The 16,036-nt window shown below is 46.2% G+C and overlaps 1 protein-coding gene across 2 annotated transcripts in view; it reads left to right on the plus strand.

The window, feature by feature from the left end:
* CHD2 (chromodomain helicase DNA binding protein 2) overlaps window positions 1-16,036 on the plus strand; it is a 71,238-nt gene that overhangs the window by 34,547 nt on the left and 20,655 nt on the right. Inside the window, exons 5-19 of one of the 2 annotated variants that reach the window (XM_041418554.1) lie at window positions 4,465-4,526; window positions 5,839-5,961; window positions 6,268-6,414; window positions 7,263-7,396; window positions 8,015-8,240; window positions 8,947-9,047; window positions 9,711-9,755; window positions 9,909-10,084; window positions 10,774-10,898; window positions 11,489-11,705; window positions 12,317-12,406; window positions 13,302-13,492; window positions 14,490-14,678; window positions 15,172-15,334; window positions 15,707-15,859. In XM_041418554.1, coding sequence (XP_041274488.1) covers window positions 4,465-4,526; window positions 5,839-5,961; window positions 6,268-6,414; window positions 7,263-7,396; window positions 8,015-8,240; window positions 8,947-9,047; window positions 9,711-9,755; window positions 9,909-10,084; window positions 10,774-10,898; window positions 11,489-11,705; window positions 12,317-12,406; window positions 13,302-13,492; window positions 14,490-14,678; window positions 15,172-15,334; window positions 15,707-15,859 — 2,142 coding nt within the window. Of the gene's footprint in view, window positions 1-4,464; window positions 4,527-5,838; window positions 5,962-6,267; window positions 6,415-7,262; window positions 7,397-8,014; window positions 8,241-8,946; window positions 9,048-9,710; window positions 9,756-9,908; window positions 10,085-10,773; window positions 10,899-11,488; window positions 11,706-12,316; window positions 12,407-13,301; window positions 13,493-14,489; window positions 14,683-15,171; window positions 15,335-15,706; window positions 15,860-16,036 lie in introns of those variants that run through there. The other variant, XM_041418553.1, reaches the window with a different exon arrangement.

Genomic DNA, 16,036 nt, shown 5'->3' on the forward strand with positions numbered 1-16,036 from the left:
ACAAAAAAACCCAAAACCACCCCAAAGGTCCTGCAAATGACCCTCACTGCAACTTCTGTGAAACAGCTGAAATAAAAAAAAATGGAGCGTGCCTTCTCCCCTCTCTCCCCAAAGCAACACTGACTGGTCCCCACAGGGCAGCTCCCATCTGCAGCAGAGTGTTGGAGGGTGTGACCTGTCGGGAGCACAGTGCTGGGGCCTCGCAGAGAGCAGGAGGAGATGGAAAATCTTGCTTTTGGAAGACACCAGGAGAGAGGAGATAGCACAGCTCAAGCCTGTGTGGTGCTGAGCACTCCTTGCTGCTGCTGGAGGGGACAGAAACCCAAGGCACGTCTGAAGATGCTTTTTGCCTTCACAGGGTTAATCCTGTCTCCAGTGACCTGCACCTCTCACTTGCTGCTTGGGACTTCCAGCACAGTGTCTTGGGGCTTGTAATTGCCTAATGCTTCTCTGCAGATTAGCAAAGAGCATCGTGCAGGCAGTGTGGCAGGCTCAGAGACCAGAGCAAGGATGGATGAGCCATCCCAGCTCCCTGCGCTGCCCCGTGACTCACCTGAGCGGGGGAGAAGGCTCAGAGGTGGAGGTGATTCAGGTTTTGGGGCTCTGCTCAATCACTGTGTCCTCTGAGAGCAGCACTCTGGGTAGGGTTATTTGTGTGTTAGACATGGTTACCTTCTGAGGATTTCTGGGCTCGTTGTGTAGGTCTCTGAGGGGCGATCAGGGAGGGTGATAACTCGTGATCAATATCCAGGCATGGGCTGAGCCACTGGGGAAGCGAAAGTGCAGCTTTGCATAGGAGCACAGATCTGCTCAGAGGCTCAGAGCTGTCTCCAGGAACAAGAGAATGTGTGAGTTTTTTAGTAAAAACACTACTTCCCCAGGCATTTTCTTTGCAGTTAATAAATCAGCTTCAGGTTTCAGCCAGGGGATGTGAGACGTGCAGAACCAGGTGCTTTTCAGAATATTTAAATTGAAATGGGGGAGATTAGGTTAGCTATGTAAGGGAAATTCTTCCCTGTGGGGCTGGTGAGACACTGGCACAGGGTGCCCAGAGAAGCTGTGGCTGCCCCATCCCCAGGATTGGATGGGGCACTAAGCAGCCTGGTCTAGTGGAAAGTGTCCCCTGCTCGTGGCAGGGTGTTGGAACTGAATGATCTTCAAGGTCCCTTCCAACCCAAACCATTTTATCATTCTGTGATTCTGGGGCAGTTGAGAAATAAATGTGCCCCAACCAGACATGGTCTTTTTACTATAAAAATAGTTTCAGATTGAAATTGGTGGCAAATGTCAGTGTATTTTTTTCTGTCAGAGAGGCCACAAGTCACGCACCAGTGTGTTCTAAAAATACAGCTGGTTTTCTTATTGGAAAAAAAAAATCTGCTCATTTGCATTTTGGTCAATGCTTTGCCTCATGTATTTGCTGAAAATTCAAACACTACTGGTCTCACTGGAAAAAAGAAGTTCAGCAGACATAAAACTAACCTGGTTAGCTGAGATTCTCCAGCCTTTCTGGAGCACTAGAGTTTGGCCTCTGTTGAGCCTGAAATGAGTAAGTCCTCACTTTGACTTTAGTCTGAAATGCTTTTGGCTCTGTTTAAGCAAGTCATGATCTTTCCTAGTGAGAGCTCCAGAGGCTCACCTGGACCTCCTCTCTAATGGCCTGGAATCTCAATTTCTCCCAGCCTGGGCTAGTGGCAAGGACACTCATGGATAATCTATAGGAGCAGAACTTTGAATTGCTCTACATTGGTGCTACACATGCAGCATCATTATGTTTGTTCAGTGGTTGCTCCACGCAAAATACAGTGCAATTAATCTGGCAAAAGTGTGTGCACTTTATGTGCTGGGAGAGGGAAAGAATTGATGGAAGGAGTCAGTGAGGCATGGAGAGGGAAGGCTGATCCTTTCAGCTGGAGATGAAGAAATTGTAAGAGGCCAGATCCTAGTCCAGCTCGAAGCAGTGGTGCAGGAGTGAGGCCAGGCCTGTCTTTTCCCTTGGCCACAACAGCAGCACCCCAGCAGGGCAGCACCGGCACTTGGGCTCTGGAGCGAGCAGTGTGACCCCAGCATCTCGTGCTGGGCTGACAAAAATCCCACTGATTTGGCACATTTTGATAAGGGGGAGCCAGGCTTGTCTTTCCCCTTGGCCACAGCAGCAGCACCCCAGCAGGGCAGCACTGGCACTTGGGCTCTGCAGCGAGCAGTGTGACCCCAGCATCTCGTGCTGGGCTGACAAAAATCCCACTGGGACTGGGGATGGACTTTGCCAGTCTAGCTTGTGTCATTCGGGGAGGTGACGTTATAAAAATTCAAGTTGCATGTGATTTCCCAACCAGTGTGTTCTGACAGTGGTGGTGGGCAGACAGGGCCCCAGGTGCACACTCTGCACCTGGCATTCCCTGGCTCTCTGGCTGTCCTCTGTGCTTCCTTAAACAAGGGATTTACCACCAGGAGACACGAGGGAGCGGGGAGGAGATGCTGAGGAGCTGCAGCACGGCACATCCCAGCACTCCATTCTGGGATGGGGAGGATGTGGGAGCACAGGGCAGGGAGGTGACTCAAGCTGGGGACTGGCTGTGTCAGAGGAGATAGGGCTGGGCTTGACACGCATCCAAAACAGACAATGCTGTCTTTGAAATATGCAAGAGAAGGTGGCTGAGCTGCAGTCACAAGTTAGTTTTTCAAGGTGGAAGAGGGGAGGAAAAGTCAAGTCATTTAGTGATAACCATCAGCTTTGTAGAGACAAGTGGCAGAGGAGGGGGAGTGTATAGGCATTGGGAAAATGGACACTAGAAACTTGGAAAATGGGATTTTGGCACAGAAGTGGAGTTAATTTCAAAGAGCTAAAGGTTGTGTTTGGTTTTCTCCCAATGTGATCTCTGACGCAGAACAGAAGAGAAATCCACCTCTCTTTACATGTGGCTTGCCAAAATACAACAAAAGTAAACGTGCATTGAGGGGCACCTGTTAAAGTCATGCCAAATCAGAATAGAAAAGTTTCAGAAAGTGGATAAGAGATTAAAAGAGACAAGGAAAACTGAGGACTTTTAAATTTTGTGTGTCAAAACTGAAACCTGTGGAATGGTTGGCTTGTGTTGCAAGGGTAGGTAGGGCTCTCCATGGTGTTTGCCAGGCACTTGCTCCATGGTTGGTAAATGAGACAGGGATTTCATGCAGGGCCGTGAAACAGGTGGATGAACACGTGTTTGTAGTAAGATATGGTGCAAAAGCTGTTATTGTGCCACATGCAAATCTGACATCAAATCCAGGAAAGCTCATGGTCAGACATGGCATCCAGTGTTTTAGTGGATACACTGATGCAAGTGAGACAGAAGTTTCTGTGGGTGGAAGGAAAACTAGAAAAAGGGAATGAAGGATGTGTGTTACAGCTCTCACCATTCCACAAACTCCTTGTGCACACAGCTGTGTGAGCTCTGTCCAGGAGGGCAATGGGGATGCAAACTGTGCTACTCATAGTGATGGACAGACAGACAGAGCCAAAGCTGAACACTGTGTCAAAAAACAGCTAGAAGTGGAATATTTCCACTTCCACAGAAGTGTGTGGAGCAAGCAATTTTGGAGGCTACTTCTGTCACTTTAATACTTCTTTAGAAATCTCACATGGGTTTCTTCAATTTTGTCCCTGCCTATTTGCATTTTCTGGGGGAGGCTAAGGAGAAGTCATGTTATCTGTGTGGTGATCTGTTTTCATGGTTGACTAGTTTTTATGAAAATGGGGCTGTGTACAACCAGCATAAAGAGATTATTTTAGCTATCTTGCTCTGTGGGAATTTGTGACGCCCACTTTTAAAATAGTGCAGCAAGTAGTTAGAATAGCTCTAGATATATTTAGCCAAAGAGACTTCACTGGTGGAGACTGTAGAACTAGGAGGAAGGAAAGCAGCAGGACACAGCTCTGACCCAGTAAGGTCCTTGATGACTTGCTGTGGGAGAAAAAACCCAATAGCAAGACAAGGATACTTTTGATAAGAATATTGCCTTTCTATGACAGTATTTTTATTTCATTCCTTGTAGGAAGTTTGAGCAATGAAGGCAGAGACCATAATGCAATGGTTGGGATAAATTCACCCGTGGGTTTGCAATCCCTGGGGTGTTGCACACACTGCAGGTCTGCCTGGCCACTGCTGCCATGGTGCCTGTTGGGCACTGGGGGTTGGTGCTGGGAGGGGGTGGATGGGTCCTGAGCCTCAGGGACTTCAAGATAGGTGATGCTGTAGAGCTCTCCAGGCTTCCTGCAGTGTTTTCTTCTTCACACTGAGAGCAGAGCAGCGGGACTGAGCAGCTGAGGTGGCTGTGCTGGGAGGAGGCTGCTCTGCACCAGTGTCCCTCAGGCTGCAGGGAAAGGACCCTGGCTCAGCCCACAAGCACGTGTGTCACTTGCATCCTCAAGGAGCCAGTCCACAGTGAAGCCTACAACTTGATTTTCTTTCTTTTCAATTAAAGGCAAGTAGCGAATCTGAAAATGAGAGCCCAAAAAGAAGACGCCAGAAGCAGTTGAAAAGAAAGTAAGTTTCTAAGGAAAGCGTTTTGAGTGGTGATGCTTTGGTTGATTTCTCAGAACAGTAGTGCATTGGATTGTTTGATGGGAGTTGTCAGCGTGGTGAGCTTGTAAAATAAATATTTTAGTAATACTTCAGATTACTAAAATTGAAGTATGAATATGAATCTATAGATGGATACAGTTTTCCAACCTTTGTTTGTATGTTCCTGCTGTGCCTGTGATGGAATCTAAATGAGTCAGGTTCACTTTCTGTTGTCAGCCTTTCACTTTTCTAGCAAATTACTGATTCTCCTTCAGAGGTACTTAAAACAGTTTAATCCCTTCTTCTCCCACCTTTTTGATTAGCTGAGAATAAGATACCAAATTATTATATTCTTTTATCTTTTATAACCCCCTGTTAAAACAAAACTTCCATAAGGAATGTTTTGGATGTCTAAGCACCATAACTTGAGTTCACTTACAGACATATTTTATTGCCTTTTCCCATCTAGTAAGTACCTTCTAGTTTTTCCATACACTAAAGTGGAGTAGGGAACTATGAGCTGCCTGATGGAGAAAATCTAAACAGAGCCACATCATCCTGGTTGCTTTCTCCTGCATCTTGTCTTTTAACTCTTCATTTAGTTGTACCCATCAGTGCAGGAGGGAAGGTGATAAAGCACAGGGAGGACTGTGGTAGTATGGACCTCTCTTGGGCAAGGGCAGTGATCCTTGTGGACACTCCATGTCCTCTTGAGAGAGGAGGGGCTCCTCCAAAAGGCATTTTGGAGCTGCAGCTTTGTTCCTAGTTGTCCCCAGAGAACAGGCTTCCTTCCACTAATGTACAATGTGAATTGGCATCACGCTTGGAAACTTGAATTGGCAGGAGACTTTCCATGGCAGGAGACTTGTTCCATTTTCTGGGCTCCAAGGAGCTCATGTAACTGCACACTGTGGCTCATGCTCTGTAACAGTAAGCACTTCTCTCCAGATCCTTCCAGCCCATCTCAAAAATGCAGAAGTAGAGAAAAGAAAAATTCATCAATCAAAGCCCTTACCCACCCAGGTTTGAGCAGTACAGCTCTGCCACCAGCACATGTGGTAAGAGCTGCTCTCCCTCAAGGCAGCCCTGCCACTGTGTGAACAAAGCCCCAGGTGGCTGAGACCTCCCTCCTAAAAGCAGAGGATCACAACACAACACCCCCCCTGCATTGCACTGAATAGCCAAGGATAGAATTTTGAACGCTTTTCCTGTAATTATGGACCTGATAGTTTGTTCAGCCAAGTATTTGTGTAGAAATGTTGTTGCCCTTCATGACCTACATTTCTGACCACAGAATTAAGTGGAAAAGGGAGGTCTCTGCTGGAGAAGAGGATGAAGATGGAGGGGAGCAAGGCACCAGTGGAGAGAGCGAGCCTGAACCTAAGAAAATTAAAGCAAGAAGACCTGTCCAGAGGAGGTAAGGAATGGTTGGCTCAGTCTCTTTTTCTGCCTCTGCTGTGTGGAGAGGAAATCCCTGTTTGTCACTAATGAATTTTTTGTGCAATATTACCTTTGTTTGTGACCTAGTAAAGCTAGGGCCTAGTTATTCCCTCATCTCTCCATCTCATGCTCCAGTGAGCACTAGAGTGGTTTTCATGATAGTTAGAGCAGATTAAATCCCTTAGGAGTCTAATATTTGAGATTCGTGTTTCCTTAAAGACTTATTAAAGTGGATATTTACATAAACCATGCTGTATTATGGCTTTATTAACTCTTATTTCAGAACAGTGGCCAAAACTGGTGTTAAAAAGCCCCACAAAATCCAGCGTGGGAAGAGGAAGAAACCAGACTCATCTGAAGATGACGATGATGATGAAGACGATGAGACCCCCAAGAGGCAAACTCGGCGAAGAGCAGCCAAAAATGTCAGGTGTGAAGAAGTGTGGGGTTGCTTGGGGGTGAGAGCTGGCTGGGGAAGGTGGGCACTGAGGGCCCTGACTCCTCTGTGGTCCTGCAGAGACCTGTGGCTCTTCTTGGCTCTTCTGACAGGTTCCTGCTGGGCACATCTGGGGTTTATCTCATTTTGCCCTCTGTGAAGGAGGGAATGTTTACCAGTCCCTCCTAAGAGAAACTTGAGGATGGTTGCATAATATTTCTAAAGCACTCTCAGATGAAATGAATAATTGCAAATAGATGAAAATGAGCAAAAGGGAGCAGCTGTGCTGGACTGGACCAATTGTCTGAGGGTGGCTGATAGGTAGTGCCTTGGCACAGTGTGTTGAGCCAGGGTGGAGTAAAGCTTTATCCATTCCACAGTGTACTTCCTCACCTTTCAGGCAGTCCCAATAAGGGACTTGCAAAGAGCCATCCAAATGATATTTTGTGGTGGTTAAACGTGCACCAAAGATGAGGAGTGCAGTTCCTAGGGCAGTGTAGGCACCCATGCAGCTTTTCAATGCTCTGCAACCTGCATAGAATAATCTTTCCCTCCATAGTGGAGACTTTCTCTGTTATGGGATTGTTCCACCTTATGAATCACCTGATGTTGGCCATGTTCAGAAAAACTGTATGGGCAAGATAGAGGATTAGTCTGATAAAGTGTAGCTGAGTGTCTTGGGGAAAAATACTGAATGGATGACTTAAGACATGCGTGTGCTGAACGTGCACTGAACCACAGCATAAATTCTGGAGAAGCTGCTCCACTCTGAGCCATTCTCTGTGTTGGTGGGCTGGGAAGAGTCAAAGGTTTTATATCCGTTTGGTTTTGATCTTACTCAGCTACAAAGAAGATGATGATTTTGAGACGGATTCTGATGACCTGATAGAGATGACTGGGGAAGGAGCTGATGAACAACAAGACAACAGTGAAACTATTGAGAAAGTCTTGGACATCAGGCTTGGAAAAAAGGGAGGTGCGTGGCTCTGGAAGAAGCCTTTATTTCTCTTGAACTCGTGCAACGCTTCTGCAGCTTTAAAGGGGGCTCAAGGGTTGTTTCAGTGCTTTTCATCTTTTCCTCTATGCCTCTTAGCTACACCTTGTAATGTGTAATAACTTGTGTAACATATAATATTTAAAATCCTAAAATCTCTAGAGTTTATGTGCTCGGCAGCTTTCATTTAGCCTGCACACATTTTAAAGATGCATCCATTGTTCTGCAATTCCTGCTTTTCTCTGCTTTGAAATATGAAACAGATCTAGGAGAGTCAGTTTTCACCGCCCCATTGACAAAGCCATAATGAAAATAAAGCCAATGTTTTCTTCTCAAAGCCTTACAAAAGTGTTTTTTGTAAAACTGAATGGTTGTGAACACTTTCAAGTGGCCTTTGAATTATACCTAAAGAAAAGCTACTCAGAACAGATTTAAAAAGATTCTGTTGCATGGAGAACTTTCGTGTGCCTGCCTTGTAGGTTTGCAGAATCTTTTGGATGTTCTTTGTGCTCCCACAAAAGATGTATTAGAAGGGTGTGATGCAGCTGATGCCCAGGGTGGGTTAGGAGGGTACCAAATGCAGGCTGGCTTCTCTTGCAGCCATTGGAGCCTCCACCACAGTGTACGTGACCGAGGCCAACGGCAACCCCAGCGCCGACTTCGACCCCGAGAAGGACGAGGGCGAGGTCCAGTACCTGATCAAGTGGAAGGGCTGGTCATACATCCACAGCACGTGGGAGAGCGAGGAGTCCTTGCAGCAGCAGAAAGTGAAGGGCCTGAAAAAGCTAGAAAACTTCAAGAAGAAAGAGGAGGAGATCAAGCAATGGTAGGCTTCACTTCAAGCAGTGATTTGGCCTTGGGCAGTTTGTTTTTAGCCAGAGGTTTGAGGAGTCGTGACTGAAAATGTTTGATTTCTTCTTACAAAGTGTGTTTCATGTGCACTCTGGCCTGCTGAGGAGCATCCCTCCACACAGAAATTATATCTGTGGTGTGGATGGCTGGAAAATGGAGAGGACAAGGCCTGAAATCCACACTACTGCCACTTCCTAGGCTTAAGAATTGGGAAGGCTGACAACCAATAAATGGTGCACAGACTCACCTGGCCCAGGAGGGCTTGCAGCCTTATTAACCCTTGTTAATTATGGGCTTCTCTGTGTGCAAGTTTTTGCATCACTTTATGTCCAGTTTCCCCAGGAACTATAAGGGGAGCTACAGTGTCTTTCCAAAGTGCTAAAGCTGGAGCAGCAGCTTCCATCTCAGTTTGGTTCCTGCTTTGAGACTGATTCTTGCATCAGAATAAGGCAGCATTTAACAGGAAGACAATGATCATCTGTGACATTTGCTTCTCGGCAATAATTTACAATTTTAGAAAATTTAAGAAACATATCATATAGCAGTAATTTGCCCCTGTGACTTGTCTGAATGACAGAACCATATAGGAAAGTACATTTTCTATATGCAAATCTGTGAGCACTATGACAGAATCATTATAATCGTTTGTTTTGTTTTGTTTTGAATTATTTTGCATCTAGGCTGGGCAAGGTATCACCTGAAGATGTAGAATATTTCAACTGCCAACAAGAGCTGGCTTCAGAGCTAAACAAACAGTATCAAATAGTGGAGAGGGTAATAGGTAAGTGGAGCCAAGACTTTGGTAAAGGGGTGAAGTAGGAATGGGAACTTTTTTCCATGTGACAGCAGAATGAGTGTGCAGCTCTCTCTTCTTCCCTGCTCTCCAGTACCCCTGAAGAAACCCCCATGATGTTTACTGTATTTCATTGTGGAATTTGGAATTTGGACAGTAGAAATCCAGGCTTACAGATTTGTATTTATGAGCAATACAAATCAGTGACTCTCCTTGCCTGGAGTATGGGATGACACACTAGTTTCCAACAGGTTGCTGAAATTGTTGCTGCTGAATTTCTTAGTCTTCAACCCTTTGGATGCAAGATGTTTGTTTCCAAAGCAGCAGCATGGGCCTGGCTTTTGAGAGGTCCACTTCCCATGGTGTGGTTGAGGGTGTGGTTAGGCTGCAGGGCAGCTCAAGAGGGGAGATTTTCATGATTAATTAATAAAAATAAAGCCAGAACTTACTGAGCACTTTGGTAATATCACAGTCATGTCAGTCAGAGATGCCAGCACCCAGTTGCTTTGGGAATTGGCTTTGAGAGCTGTATAACCCATTTTCAACACAATTCCTGTGAAAACGTGGGTGTGAGGCAGTGATGGCCTGCCCTGCTCCCTCTGCTGGCTGCCGGCATTCCAACCCTCCCTTCCCTTCTCTCTCCAAACACAGCTGTGAAGACCAGCAAGTCTGCCACGGGACATTCAGATTTCCCAGGTAAAGGCACATTTTTTTGGTCTCTCTACACTTTTGCTGTGAGCCAAGACCTGTTTTGTGGTTGTATGGGCAGTTCAGCCTGTGAACCATGCTTGTGGTTCAGCTGCTCAGCTGCAGGTGCTGAGGTTTGGGCTTTTTTTGCATATTTTACAGCAAACAGTCGCAAAACATCCTCGAATGACCCCGAATACCTGTGCAAGTGGATGGGGCTGCCCTATGCCGAGTGCAGCTGGGAAGATGAGGCTCTGATCAGCAAGAAATTCCAGCACTGCATTGACAGCTTCAACAGCAGGAACAACTCCAAGACGATTCCCACCCGTGACTGCAAGGTTTTCTGGCTTCTCTTCTTTGCTGGCTTCCTCCAGGCTGGGGGAAGATGCAAGCATTGGGAACATGAAGTTTTGTCAGGATAAATGTCAGAACACTTTCCCATCCTCCCACCTGCATTTGAAGGGTTGTTTGCTGTTCTTGTATTGCACTTCAAGCAGAGATGTGAAGCCCTTTGAGTTTCATTTACTCTGTGCACAGTGAGAACGTTATGTCCCCCTGGGGAGTGGGAGGCTTAATTAATCCTTGCAAAGTGCTTCCTCCTCAGAAGGAGGTGCAGCAGTTTTAATGTCAGTTGGATGAAAAAACAGCACACCTGGGAAAAGAGGAAGCCTGCAAGATGCTGATACAGTGAAGGAGAGGGACAGGAATAATGGGAGAAAAACCAAAAGAGGACAAATAAGGAAGTGGAGCTTGTTCTGAGTCCTGTGTATTTTGTGCAGCTTACTACACTCCTGGGGGGCTCAGAGCCCTGATCATAAACCAGAGAGCAGCAGGCAAATCACAAGAAGTGCAGACACAAGCACTGGCTAGGAAAATGTGGATGGAGGTGAAGTCCTCTTCACTTGAACCAGTGAATAGATACTCACTCTTTGCTGAATTCATCAGTTTCATTGCTGAATTTTCAGCCTTTCAGCCACTGAGAGTTCTGTCTTTCTCCTCAGTGGACTTAGGGCAGCATCTCTTTCAGGTGTTGAAGCAGAGGCCGAGGTTTGTTGCCTTGAAGAAGCAGCCCTCGTACATCGGCGGGGAGAACCTGGAGCTGCGCGATTACCAGCTGGAGGGCCTCAACTGGCTCGCTCACTCCTGGTGCAAGTATGTACAGAGCCTGGGGTGTTCATTCTGCAGCTTTTCTGTCCCTCAAGGATTTGGCACACCTCCTTTTCAAGTGAGGTCTTTACCCGCCCTCCTTCTGCAGCTTGGAGGGTTTCAAATGTTACCGTGCCCAGCTGCATCACAGACAGTGCAAGCAGGAACTACCTAAAGCATGAACTTAAGAAACCTTGTGTGTAAACAAAAAGCATTTTCCCTGTCTGGGCCTGTTCACATGATGGATTTGGCTGAGCCTGGTACATATAAGCCCTAGATTTCCATTGACTTAATGGGAAAAAATGGTTTCTGGCTCAGTGTGCTTATATATTTATTGAAGTCTTTGAGAGATGTCCTCCTAAAATTAGGCCACTGATTCCCCTCTGCCTTTGCCTGTTTTCCTTCAGTTTGGAGTCATCATAGTTAATTTTTGCACATTATTGTGCCATGTTCATTCTGGCTGCCTCTGGGATCCACTTGGAAGTGTTCAAATAACTGTTTTTGCACTGCCCCTCTCTGTCCTTGTTGTGGATTGCTGTTCATGTGGCAGAAACGTGCACTCAGACAGCATTTTTGTTTGTTCTCCTCTTTCTCAGAAACAACAGCGTGATCCTGGCTGATGAAATGGGACTGGGCAAGACCATTCAGACAATATCATTCCTGTCATACCTGTTCCATCAGCACCAGCTGTATGGCCCTTTCCTGGTGGTGGTGCCCCTGTCCACCCTCACCTCCTGGCAGAGGGAGTTTGAAGTGTGGGCACCTGAGATAAACGTGGTGGTTTACATTGGAGACCTCATGAGCAGGAACATGGTGTGTAATCAGAGAGCAAAGGGTGAGGGCTCAGGGAGAAGCACTGGGTGCAAAGCAGCAGCTGGTGTGTGATGTGTGTGACACACAGTGAGCTGGAGAGGCTGGCAGATAGTGCTGGCAGCACTGCAGGCAGCTGGAGCTGGTGTAGCTGAGTCTGTGGGTGTAACTCCCTGCTACAGGGAATTTTCTGCTTTATTTTGCCCCTTGGAGTGAGTGCAGGAGCACTGGCTTCTCTCAGAGCCTGTACTGATCTGGAGTGAAACATGCAGTGAGAAGTCCAGCAGTGTAAAATGCTTGTCTTCAGTGTTTGGGGCTGGTCAGACAATGGAGCACACAAGTGTTGGGGCTGCAGTGGTGTCTGCAGTGAGGTGCTGTGTTCATTAATGCCACAACTGCAGGTTAACCTTATTTTGTTACCTGTGCAAGGGCAGTTGAACCATCTGTGCACTAAAACTAATTGTTCTTTGAGCACCTTGAGCTCATCAAACAGCATCTTAGAAGGGGTTTGGACTTGGTTGGAGTCTCTGGCTTACAGCTACACTAAAATAACAATTGTTAACTCTTTCCTTTTGATAACAAATGTTCAAGTTAACTTTTGTCTCCCCTCACAGATTCGTGAATATGAGTGGATCCATTCTCAGTCTAAAAGATTGAAATTCAATGCACTTATCACAACATATGAGATCCTCCTGAAGGACAAAGTGAGTCATTACTCCAAGAATGTTTTTATTTAGACTTTCTGTCATTTTCAAAGGAGAAAGCCAGTTCTCAGCTAGTGGGTTTCACCTCTTCCCTCTATGGTGATGGAAAACTACAGCCATTATTTGCTTTTCCTTCCCAGTAATGCAAGGGAATGTGGGAATGTGGGACACATTTTAGTGTCTTCACTCTTGTACTGCACAGTTGTGTTATGTTTTTTACATGTAAGACATTTGGCAGGATCCAGCAGTACCTGGATTTTTACCTGGTTTAATTTAGGTTTGTTAAGAGGACAAAACATTAGACTGAACCTCTGGCCACAGTGTTAACAGTATTTACATGTTTACATCTACAAAAAATCTTACAAGTCTCCTTAGGAAATATTCACCAGCCCTGTCAGTGTATCACTGAGTCTTAGCAGAAAACTAACAGCTTTAAAAAAAAAAAAAAAAAAAAATCAAAACTCTTGGATTACCTGAAATTTTTAGCTTTGTTCATCTGCTCTCCTGTTCTTGTTCCAGTGGGACTAGTGCTACCCAGGACCCCAAGGGCATGGAGAAAGGGGGGAATAAAGAGCTGGGGAAGGACTCTGCTTTCTGGGTAAAGCAAAGGAGGACTAGGATAGGTGTACTTGCTGCAGGGCTATTGAGATACAGCAGGAGTGTTGTTCAGCATGGCTGATTTTCACCTTTTCCTTTCTGGGAAGGCACCCTGGTCCCCAAATTTTGTTAGCAAGGAAATCCTGTGAGGGTGCAGCCACAGGGCTGGGTCAGGACACCCTGGGCAGCACACACTGCAGGGCTTCCTGCCTTGGGGGGACACACATGTGCAAGGTGCTGGGGCCTGTCTGACCCAGCATCTCCTTGGTGCCTATGTTTTTTCCTTCTCTTCCTCCAGACTGTTTTGGGAAGCATTAACTGGGCCTTTCTGGGCGTGGACGAAGCCCATCGGTTGAAAAACGATGACTCCTTGCTGTACAAAACCTTGATTGATTTCAAGTCCAACCACAGGCTGCTGATCACTGGCACCCCACTTCAAAACTCACTCAAGGAGCTCTGGTCCCTGCTGCACTTCATCATGCCAGAGAAGTGAGTCTTCTTTCAGGCCTTCCAAGAAATGTCTCTGTTCCATTCTTGTCTGTTAAACAGGCTCAAGGGAGTGCAGAATGGCAGAAATCCCTGAAATAAACTCAGTGGTGTGACAGCAATGATAGGAGAACAGACATTACTGGGGAGAATCAAAGGTTAAATAACTAACACAAGGAGTATTTCTGGTAGCAAATTGAATGGAGAAACCTGATACATGCCTTTCAAATCTGTCTGCTGTCTTCCAGACATCTCTAAAAAGATAAATTTGTTTTAAGCAATCATTTCTGCCATTTCTGAGGTTTCCAGTACACTGTGGTTCAGGCACCTCTGCCAGCCATTTCATGGCAGCTCTGGGGGTGCTGTCTGGCTGATTGTGTGTCCACAGTGTAACAAATGTTTTGTTTCCTTTAAAATAAAATGAGCTATGGGCATCTCTAAAGCTAAGGCAGGCATGCTCCAAAAGCTCACTGAAATTGTGTTTGACTGCAAGAAGAGCTGTCCCCCAAATTCTTTTTGTTGGATCACACAAACAGTGAAGGAGAGGCTTGAAGTTTCCCAAGTGGAGGAGAGCAGATCTCCACATTTCAAACGAGCTGTCAGAGGAAGCAACAATCCCAAAAGAGCCTTCAGAGCAGGGTAAAACAGTCCAGTTGTCAAAGCCGTGCCTGGGGGAGGCACCGTGGAAAGTTCAGAAACTGCTGCCAGGTAAATGCCAGCAGAGTGAAATAGTGGGAAACTTGGGATTTTGGGTCCTGGGAGTCAGTGTGGAGCTCAAATATAAGATGTGAGGAAGGTATCTAAGCCCAGAGATCTTCTAGCTTTGCCACCAATCTGTTCAATTAACCAGAGCAGAGTGAATCTGTCATCTTGCACTGTTTCCATTAAACTGCTGTTCTCCTCTCTTGTGGTGCAGCAGGAGTGTATCCAACAGATGCTGTTTGGTGCCATAAGACAAGAGGTATTCTGACACCTCCCTTCTCCTCCTTTCTGTTGCCAGGTTTGAGTTCTGGGAGGATTTTGAGGAGGATCACGGGAAAGGTAGAGAGAACGGCTACCAGAGCCTTCACAAAGTCCTGGAGCCGTTTCTGCTGCGCAGAGTGAAGAAGGATGTGGAGAAATCTTTGCCAGCCAAAGTGGAGCAGATCCTCCGGGTGGAAATGTCTGCTCTGCAGAAGCAGTACTACAAGTGAGTCACTGAAGGAGTTACTGGGAGTGCCAGTGGAAATGGGCACATCTTTCTGTGGGCCTTGCAATGTGTTCCAGTGCTCTGTGCATACTGTGGCCTTCAGAGTGCAATGAGACACCATCACCTGTAGTACTGGGAGCTTCCCAGCAGGAATGTGGGGATAGGGGAGTTGATTTCTTTCCTTCTGGAAGATGTTTCTGTAGAGTGATGCAGTTCAACTGGCCAGTTTTGCAAGACAGAGGTTATGTCTTTCCTGGGGGAGTGACAATATGCACAAAGTTGGGATGCTGTTCAATATTAAACAGTGATAATATCAATAGGAAAGTCAGATCAGGGTTTTTAGAAAGGAAAAAGCATCCTGTAAGAGAAGTGAGGAGAGATGGAGGCAGGAAAGTAGACTGATGCCTGAATGAGCTGTTTCTGAAGGTTTTTTTCCTCCAAGGCTCTGCTTTGCACTGAGTAATGATCTGAACTGTAATTTTCCTGCCTTCAGGTGGATTTTGACAAGAAACTACAAAGCTCTTTCAAAGGGAACAAGGGGAAGCACATCTGGTTTCCTGAATATTGTGATGGAATTGAAAAAGTGCTGCAACCATTGCTACCTTATCAAACCTCCCGAGGAAAATGAGAGAGAGAATGGCCTTGAGACCCTGCAGGTGAGTGGTGTCCTTTGTCACCACTTTTTTTCCTTAAATTTCATTCTTTTGTTCTCCCAACAAAATAATATCTGGTGAAGCTTTATCATCTGTGGCTTCTTCCTCAAAAATAGTTCTCACAGCTAAGCCATTTGAACCCCCAGCCCTCCACTTCTACTGTAGGCAACATTTTATGGCCTTCTAGAGCAGGAGTTGTGGGCAGTGTAGAATCTGTCTTGTGTGATTCATTGTGTGTGTGGGCTCTGCTGTGTAAATCCAGATGATTAGATTAGATATGTACAACAGATGAATGACCCTGAAAAGAGCAGGTCTGTGCAGGGCTCTGTGTGATGCACATAAGGGTAAGATTGGAAATGATGGTTATTTCTTCAGTCTTTGATCAGGAGCAGTGGAAAGCTGATTCTCTTGGACAAGCTGCTGACCAGGCTGCGGGAGAGAGGCAACAGAGTGCTGATCTTCTCACAGATGGTGAGGATGCTGGACATCTTGGCAGAGTACCTGACTATCAAACACTACCCTTTTCAGGTGAGAAACATCAGCGTGGAAAACAGTGGGATCCCCTTGAAGGTGTGGGAAAAAATGGAGGGAGCTTGAGCAGTGGGAGTCACTGAGTTCCCCAGAGGCTGGTGGCCGGGATTGCAGGCGGCACTTACTGGAAGGAAGCGGGATGTCCCTTCATTGCAGTGTGGCCCCATCTCTGCA

Source organism: Onychostruthus taczanowskii, unplaced genomic scaffold, assembly GCF_017590055.1.
Source record: "Onychostruthus taczanowskii isolate IOZ18803 unplaced genomic scaffold, ASM1759005v1 scaffold6, whole genome shotgun sequence".
NCBI classification, from domain to species: domain Eukaryota; kingdom Metazoa; phylum Chordata; class Aves; order Passeriformes; family Passeridae; genus Onychostruthus; species Onychostruthus taczanowskii.